General features: G+C 39.2%; 1 protein-coding gene across 1 annotated transcript; it reads right to left on the reverse strand.

The window, feature by feature from the left end:
- Positions 1–318: 318 nt before the first annotated feature.
- On the reverse strand, positions 319–6,441 carry LOC141643554 (calcium-transporting ATPase 2, plasma membrane-type-like). The gene is made up of 7 exons (XM_074452751.1): positions 5,737–6,441; positions 4,907–4,961; positions 2,825–4,764; positions 2,384–2,542; positions 2,119–2,290; positions 1,419–1,717; positions 319–930 (listed from the first exon to the last, which is right to left on the reverse strand). The coding sequence occupies exons 1-7, from the start codon at positions 5,908–5,910 to the stop codon at positions 691–693; spliced, it is 3,039 nt and encodes a 1,012-aa protein (XP_074308852.1). The 5' UTR covers positions 5,911–6,441; the 3' UTR covers positions 319–690.
- Positions 6,442–9,349: the final 2,908 nt, after the last annotated feature.

The raw sequence follows: 9,349 nt of genomic DNA on the forward strand, positions 1-9,349 counted from the left end.
CCCTTGATTAAAACTGACAAAACTTCACTGACCCAGATAAACCAACCAAACCCGAAATGACAGGAAATCAGCTTGACCTGAAATGGTTGATTTCAAACAAAAACCTTTCGAGTCACATAAATGACTTGGTCCGTGATACTGTAATCATTGATTCAAAAACGACAACCTAAACGGGACTGATAAGTGATAACCGCTCACTCGGATTGACTAAAACCTGTAATGATCCAAACTACATTCCAATTGATCCATTTGTTAAGTCTACCATCATTCTCTCTTGCAGAACGTCAAAATAATTTGAGAATCGGAAAGACGATAACATTGAAGAGAAACAATCTGGTATTTCCCATTGATGCTGAACTTTTACAGGTCTACAGAACCAAAATCAGGACACTGGTTACAGCAAATCAAAAGGGTCTAATATCCAGGATTTTTACCTACATGGAAACTAGAATAACATCTCTATGGCTGACAAAACTACAAGCAGCCAATTCAATAACATACTCTATGCAAACTGCGTCACCGTGTCAAATACATTTCAAATTAGGAAAAAAATCATGAATATAAAAAAAACTGCCCAAGTTTCTTGATAATAAAACCTTGAGCTTCAAAATTCTTCCATTCAATAGCTGCTTTGGCTGTTAATGAAGTTAGCATTCCGTAAACAAGAACATGTTCAACTGCACGAGATTGTTACACGGGAATCATCTTCAAGGCGGCTGCAACTGGCATGCCTATAAATCCGATGAGGATACTGACTGCCCACTGTAGAAGACTGAGAGGAGTTGTGTTGGCAAATGTACCCAGGCATTCCACAATTATGATCTGGGAGAAAAGGGTGGCACTAATGACTGTAACAAAAACATAGTTGTCCAAAATGCCCTTAAAAACATCTATCTCCTCCATGTTCCGGGAGCTTACTTCGTTGAATATCTGCAAGCAAAAATAATGTCGAACTTGTCAGGACTAGACATGGCAAATAATCCTAACTGAAAAACTCGTTCCAAGATCCGAAATAGTCCCAGACAAAACAACTCAAACATGACTCACGGTGACAAATTTGAGATTACCCTTGAAATACTCCACAGAAAAATAACCAAAAGCATAAATAAACAAGACCCAAGATGAGCCGGTTGGCGACGTTCCTGAGGATGACCAAACTCGATAGATTTAGACCCGACCCAAAGTGCATATTATACTCCAAATGGTGTTACAGGAACTGATCTCACCTATACGGTTATACAACTACTGATTGTCCTAGAGCATTCTGCTTAATAGAGCACCATTTTGAGATTATTTTGTTGCTTCTTAAAAGATAGAGTAGCATAGGAAACACGAAAGACTTATAGTCGAATAGTGTACTGTACAGAATGGTAACTTAACTGAAAGAAAATTTCCTGTGAAGAGAAAGGAAAGAGTACCTGACAGAAGACGAATGCGTTAAAGATAAGTGTATTCAACTGCAGATCACCGTGAGAGCCTTCGAGACCGAACACTGCCTTCCCCTTTGCTTGGAGGTACCAAATCACCATAAACTGATAGAAAGACTGGCCTAATATGTTCCTCCACATGACATTGCTAATAAAATTTCCTGACCTCCCGACTGGCTTCCGCTTCATTAACTCATTATTTGGAGGCTCAGTAGCCAATGCAAGAGCCCCAAGGGTATCCATGATCATGTTGACCCACAACAGTTGAACAGCAGTGAGTGGAGCACTCCCTAGATAAAGAAAATATAAGAGTTAAAGCATACCAGAATTCGTAAACTTGCTTGGTACCAACAATTAGACAGCTAGCTTAGCCATTTCAGCAGTGATACGACCTGAATTTGAAATCCATCAGCGTAAAAATTTCTTATGTGCCCCCTACAGAAATGAGTATGTACCACCTGGTGGTTCTGCAACCATACTCGCATATAATTTTTTACTCGCTCTCTTTGGTCTTATTTCACTAGATTTCTCACAAAATGGGATAGATATTGTGAATAATGTAGTGAATTGACTTCAACAGATAGAGTAGTAATAAAATAAGAGTTCAAAATTTTGAATGTTTATCAATACTTGTTGGGTACCAATTACAGTTCCCTAATGGATTTGTCAAATGTGTGTACTTCCAGCTTACCTGTCCAGCAGGCTGAAAAGAAGTTAACAAGTAGGGCAACGACATTGACAGTCAACTGAAACTGCACGAACTTTTGAATGTTTATGTAAACTGAACGCCCCCATTTAGCAACGGTAACAATGGTGGAGAAATTGTCATCTAGAATGATAACATCAGCACTCTCTTTCGCCACCTGAAAGTTTTAGGTAAAGGTTTAGGTCTAGAGCAAGTAAAAGATGTGATACCGATCAAGGTACATGAACAGCTGAACTACATGTACACATACCTCAGTACCAGCAATTCCCATTGCAAGTCCAATATCAGCTTCATGAAGGGCGGGAGCATCATTCGTTCCATCTCCTGTGACTGCTACAACTTCATTAAATGTTGTTCGCAATTGCTTCACAAGCATATGTTTGTCAAGAGGAGAAGACCTTGCCATAACCTGGAATAAGTTTACTTTATTAATACTATCCAAACAATGGTGAATCATGGGGCGAAAAAACGGGGAGCAAGGTAGTTTGAACATCGGGCTTAAGCTTTCAGAATTCACTGCTCAACCAATAAGCCAAGGAGGCCAAGGTCGTAAGCTTTGAACTAAAATGAATATAAAGTAAGTAGGCCAATACGGGTTGGGATCTCTACTGATAAAGCTATGATTTGCTATTGTATCCAAATGCACGAACTTTTGTTAAAAGCAAAAAAACCAGAAAAGAAAGATGCCTACCTGAATTTTTGGTATGAGTATATCCAATTCCGCCTGGCTCTTTTCGCGAAACTCTGGGCCTTCTATGGCTATACCGTCATCAGTAAGAATACCACATTCTCTAGCAATTGCCTTGGCTGTGTTTATGTTGTCTCCAGTAACCATTCTAACTGTTATCCCTGCAGAACGACAGATAGCAACTGACTCTCTGACACCTGGCCGAACGGGATCTTTGATGCCTACTATTCCTATGCAAGTGAAGCCTTCAGTGGGAATCGAGTCATTTGGAGAAAATTTGCTATCTACATCCATGTAGGCAAGACACAAGGTTCGAAGAGCTTCACCAGCAAACTGATCAATTGTAACCTTAAGATGCTCCAATACTTCCCCATTAAGGGGAACAACCTCTCCATTTGCATTAATCACCTTACTACAGGCACCTAAAACAATCTCAGAAGCCCCCTTAGTATGGGCCAGTACGCGCCCATCAGGTAGTTCTAACACTACACCCATCCTCTTCTTTGTAGAGTTGAATGGCTCCAACTTGATAAGCTTAGCTGATTGTCTTTCTGCCTGGAAATCACCACCAAGTGACAAACCCAATTGCAATAGAGCAGCATCAGTAGGAGTTCCCAAGATTTCATGCTTCCCTTGTTTATTGGCAACTACTTCACCGCCCGTGTTATTGAATATGGATTGAAGCAAAAGCTTCAGAGTAGGCTCGGGTAACTCAGAACGCAAGGTAGTGTCGCTAGTAATTTCCTTTACCTTAGTGCATATACAAGATTTCACCACAGTCATGCGATTGGTAGTCAGCGTCCCGGTTTTGTCACTGCAGATGGTAGTAGCTGAACCCATGGTCTCACAAGCGGCCAAGTTACGTACTAGGGCTTTGTCATTCATCATTTTCTTCATAGCAAAGGCAAGACTTAGTGTCACAGCCAATGGCAGCCCCTCGGGAACAGCCACAACAACAATTGTCACAGCAATAGCAAAATACTCTAATAATGCCACTGCCTCATTTCCAGCCCAATGGAAATGAGTCCCCTCTCTCCATTTTTGGGCTATCATCCCGTTAACAAGTACTGCAAAAGTCACCACAGCAAAGAAAAGACCGATTTTCCCAATAATGGTGGCAACCCCATTAAGCTTAACCTGTAAGGGAGTCTCATCATCTCCACCTTCACTAAGCGTTGCCATCAACTTTCCCCATTGAGTTCTCATTCCAACAGTGGTGATTAACATCTTGCAAGATCCGTCTTGGACCTTGGTACCAGACAGAAGAAAGGGATTCTCAGCACTAACCATGACAGGCTCACTCTCTCCAGTTAAACTCGATTCATCTATTAACACAGAGAATCCAGAGATAAAAAGTCCATCAGCTGGGACTTGGTCGCCGATAGACAAATGAACAATATCACCAGGAAGCAGCTCATATATAGACATTTTCTGCCTAAAACCGTTCCTAGTAACCTGTATAGCAATCTTCTTTTTCTCTTTATCGAGATCCCTGAATTGCAAAGACTGACGGTAATCACTAGTTGCAGTAACAAACACAACAAGCAAGATGGATGCTACAATCCCTAGCCCATCATGAGCTCCCTTAGGCCAACCTTCCGTGGCTATGCCAACAATAAGAGACACAAACGCACAAACACCCAGAATCATCAATGTCATATCCTGAAGGGCTTCCCAAACATAAACCCAAAAACTCCGAAGTTCAGGCTCAGCAAACTTGTTAATGCCAAATATCTCTTGCCTTCGACCAATGGCAGTTGGCTCAGTCGTAAGCCCACTTTCAGCTGTCGTGCAGAGCTTGTTCGCAATACCATTCGCTCCACCATATGCAGTTACCTTCTTTAGATCATGACCCTCAACAATGGAACTCAATTCTTCAGGACATATATCATATCCTGCTGCTTTCACTTCCGGGGGCACCACATACTCGCTTGACGTAAAACCTACACAACAATGAGTCAATGAAACCAATTTACTCCTCCATTATAAGCTGAGTTTAGGTTCAAATCAAATGTTTGAGCTTCTCACAATGAAGCGACAATTAAAAATACAATCGTACACCGATCAATGCCCCTCAAAACTAACCTTGAATAAACTGAAATGCGGCTTTCGACACTAGAACAGCAATCCTCAACTTCTCCTGCAACCCAAAACATAATGATAACCATCATTTCACTTTCACTAATTTCTCACAAAAGTTGACTTAATTTTTGTTTTATTTTTCCACATTTATTTTACACAATTATTCCCTTTTTACAGTTCATAGATCAGATACCAGGGTCAATCAAAACCCTTTAAAAAATATATTTATATATATACTCCGTCTAGCATATTTTGAAAAACGTATACAATCAAATGGAACGTAGGACGAATACATTATCCAAAAATAGAAAGATCCCCCTATCGTTAGATTCATTTCCATACAAATCTCTTCAATTCATCCAACAATAAGCTAACATTCCAAATAAATTGGAAAAAAAAAATTGTAATACTCGTATTACTTAGTTTACAGCTTTATTAATTGATTTTATCAACTAAAATGACATTCTACCCTACTGTAATTTCACGAGTTACTATTACTGTCACGATCCACTGAGATTCAACGCTACACTGGATAAGTCAACCATCAAAAAATCAAAACCAAATTTTACATCAACAATACGGATAAGGTACGAATCGAACAACGAACCTATTACAAGATTACGAAACAGATATTAATAAGATCTCGTAACGATCTTAAATAACATAACGTAACATAACATAACATAACATAACATAACACGGATCAATGTCCGTTGACCCGTGGATCGACGTAAGTCGTAATAACGTAACCTGTCTCATTTAATAACGCAAACACATTTAATTTAATTTAATTTAATTTAATTTAATTTAAACTCTCTCCGTCTCGGAAATACCTGATTAGTCCGGCGCATAGCGGCGGCCTCGTAACGTTTGGAAAGATTGGCAGTAAACCGAAAGCGACGTTTGGGGTTTTTGACGACGCCGCAAAGTTTGCGCCATTTTTCCAATACTTCATCTGAAGATCCTTTTGGTTTAACATCAAAGTTTTCATTCAAATAACTCTCCATTTTATATTTTTTTTGTAGCAATGCAGAAAATATCTTCTATAGGAAGAAGAAGAGCATGTTGAGGTTGATGATTGGCTGTATTTATAAAGTAAGCTCTAGACTTTTATGATGGACCACTTTGTAGACGATAATACCCCACCATTACACTTGCATATATTCTTGGTGTTGGAATCTTAAAGAAATGGTCAAAACGTGTGCGCAATGTTATGAGGGTATGTTTGTAATTTTTTTGAATTTGGAGGGTAAAAGTTAAAAGAGGAAATGGGGAGGAAATGGAGAGGGTAAAAAAGTGGGGATTGATTGTGATTTGTGAAGTAAAGAAGAGGGAATGGGTGAGGTGATCCGAAATTTGGTGGGAATTTTACCTTTTTTTATTTAATGGTGTGAATTACCCGGCATTTTCGGTGGTTTTGTCCTTTTGTAAATTTTATGGATTTATGGAATTATAGATGATTGGAAAATGTTATGTACTGGGAGTAAAAAATTGGTTGATTAAGGAATGTATTTGTAAATGTCATTATCATCATAAGTAAGGTGGGGGTGGGGTGTTAGTCAACTTTTGTTATTAATGAGGATTAGGTTTGTCATGTGGGTCACTAAGCTACCAATCGTTGGTTGGCGCAGTGATAGACTGATAGCATGGGGCTGCGCTTTGTAGGGAGGTCTGCGGATCGATCTCCCACAACTGCGATTGGGAGGGGTTTAAATACCGTAATCCTTGGACACGCCCCGAAATCCGGATTAGTCGGCCCAATATGGTTCGGATTACCGGATGGTTTAGACAAAAAAAAAATGTGGGTCACTAAGCTAAATATTAATTGTATGTTGAAAAAAAATGACATATATAGGGAGTGATAGATACAATAATATTTTGTATTTGTGCAAAAGTTTGATAACTATGATCACAAATTCTCACTTTAGAAATCAAATGTGTTTGGTGTGGTGGTTGTTCACCTCATCCCTTAACCATGAGGTCAGAGGTTCGATCCCTACCCATGGAAATGGAGCAAACTCTTTGGCCACCCGTTTACCTCTTCGTGAGAGCACGCGCGGCGAGGGAATTATACACTGTTGTCGACGGTGGACACCCCGGTTTTCACCAAAAAAAACAAATTCTCACTTTAGACGGACATTATCCGTCTAAAGCTGTAGACGGATAGTGGCCCTTTCACAAAATGAGAGTAAATAGTGCAAAAGTTTGATAACTATGATCTCAAATTTGTGTCCGTCTATAATGAGACAGATTGAACTATGATTAACTGATATGTTTTTGCGTTATAACAAAGACTCTATATAATAAGGTAACTTTTTTTTTTTTAATGTATGTCAAATAGAGATGGTAGTGGGTGCTCGCGAGCAGATGAGATGACACCCTCCCAACATGGCTCACGGCACGCCATGGGTCGTGTCTGGCCGAAATTTGAAAAAGAAGATTGCCCCAAGCCTAGGCACGGCACGGCTCGCCCATGTTCGGCGTCCTTGAGCACACACAAAATACAAATAAATAAGGCTAAAGTGAGAAAATTACTTGTGCACACCCAAGCACCACACGACACGCCATGAACCGTGGGTCATCTTCGGCCGCCATTTCCATTTCACCAGCACGACACGAAGCTACCTACTCATGCTAGGGCCTGCCATTTTATCCTTCAGGCACAATGGCCCTGTCATAAGACACGACCCAATACGACCCACTTCTATTTCTAATGTCACATAACCGTCAAGGGCATTACAATCTAGGCATTGAAGGTTTAAACGAAATATATGTTGCTTGTAATACACGTTTTCTAGTCATAAAATTAAGACATTTTCAGTAACATATTGTATTTTATTAATGAATTGTTCATCTCAACTCAAAAATTATTGAGTTGAGATAATGTTTTGTATGTTTACTTAAAAACTATTAACCCGTGTTAAATCTATTTATGCACAGGGATTAGAGCCTAGAAGAGCTAAATTAGTAGATCAACATATTACACATCTGTGACTAAGTCGAGGTATCAACTTCAACGATGTCATTTGTTGGTTCAGCTACAAATCTTACGCGCATTTGCAAAAATTAAAACAGGAGTATTCTATTATTGGTTTGGATTATTAATTAATAAAGTTAAAGTATTAGGTTAGCAATAATGCAAGAGTGCAGAGTGGTACTATATTTAAAATTCAAATGGCAGTTTGTAAGCAATAGACAATGATCGTGTCCGTTCCGCGTAACGATGTGAAACATGGGCTACCACAACTATCCAATCCTTGCTAATTTTTGCAACTTTGCAAAATGTATGCACCCCGGGTCTTCCTTGACTCAGCTAAAAAACAAGGCAACATATCGTGGATGGTAGGACGGAAACTCTTTTAACCATTACTCGACTCTATAGATGAGATAAAAAAGTAATATCTACGAAAGGACAAAACTTTATCTTAATTCTTGTCTGTCTATATAATGGCACAAATTCTCATTGAAGATATGACATATCCGTCACAAGCTGAAGACGGATACCATTTTACCTCACAATGTACCCACTTTTTCTCTCTCTGCAACATTATTCATGTGGTCCCCTTTCTCCACTAATCCATTTTGTTACCATTTTATCTCACAAAATATCCGTCACAAATGGTAACCCGTCACAAGGGAGACCAATTAATATAATGGAGTATTTGGCTGAATTGGCTCATATTTTAGCTATAAAACGGATATTTTAGCCATAATGGAGACGGATTAGTAAGAATAAATTTACGTAGTTGCGATTTTTACTTAAATCATGGATACATTTTTTCATAAAATTGACACACACTAGTACACCAATGAGGACTCTCTCCATTTCCTAAAAGAAATGTTGGGTCCATTTCTTTTTAACGAACAAGATTTCATTTGAGGACGATCCAACGCTTCGGGTTTTATCGCGACAAATAAAGGCAAAAGGTAGTAAAGAGAGGAGTGTAATATAATATTACATTGTAAGAGAGAAATGGACTCTCCATTTCTTTTAAGAAATGGAGAGGATTCATACTCCTAGTACACTACCCTTTCTATCACTCACCCCTCCCTTCACAAATTATTATCCGTCATCTCACAATAGCCCTCCCAAGAGTCCCAACCACCATGCCTCCTCCCAATAAGCCACCTAGTCTGCACCATCGCCACCACTGCGTTCTGTTTCATCGACTCCATCACCATCGTAATACTTGAGCAACGATACCCCATCTGAAACTGGGGAGAAACGTTAGGTAGGCTCACCAAAAACTTTCTCTCTCTTAAAGTTTAGAGAGAGCTTTTTTCTCTCTTTTGTGAGAGCACGTGACTCTTTCATTTCCCAAAAAATTAATCATCACTTCCTTTTCAATCTAATTGGGTATGCTGTATGTAAAGTATGGGTAGAATTGTGTGAATTGTATTGATGAATTAACTGATTGCAAACATGTGAATATATACTAGCATATA

This window comes from Silene latifolia, chromosome 2 (genome assembly GCF_048544455.1).
Source record: "Silene latifolia isolate original U9 population chromosome 2, ASM4854445v1, whole genome shotgun sequence".
Lineage (NCBI taxonomy): Eukaryota > Viridiplantae > Streptophyta > Magnoliopsida > Caryophyllales > Caryophyllaceae > Silene > Silene latifolia.

Excerpts from the sequence above, each read along its gene's own strand:
- LOC141643554 (XM_074452751.1), bottom strand. The coding sequence starts at position 5,910 with ATGGAGAGTTATTTGAATGAAAACTTTGATGTTAAACCAAAAGGATCT. Across the intron at positions 2,543-2,824 it reads TACTCATACCAAAAATTCAG|GTTATGGCAAGGTCTTCTCC; the intron begins GTAGGCATCTTT and ends AACTTATTCCAG. Across the intron at positions 2,291-2,383 it reads TGGGAATTGCTGGTACTGAG|GTGGCGAAAGAGAGTGCTGA; the intron begins GTATGTGTACAT and ends TAAAACTTTCAG.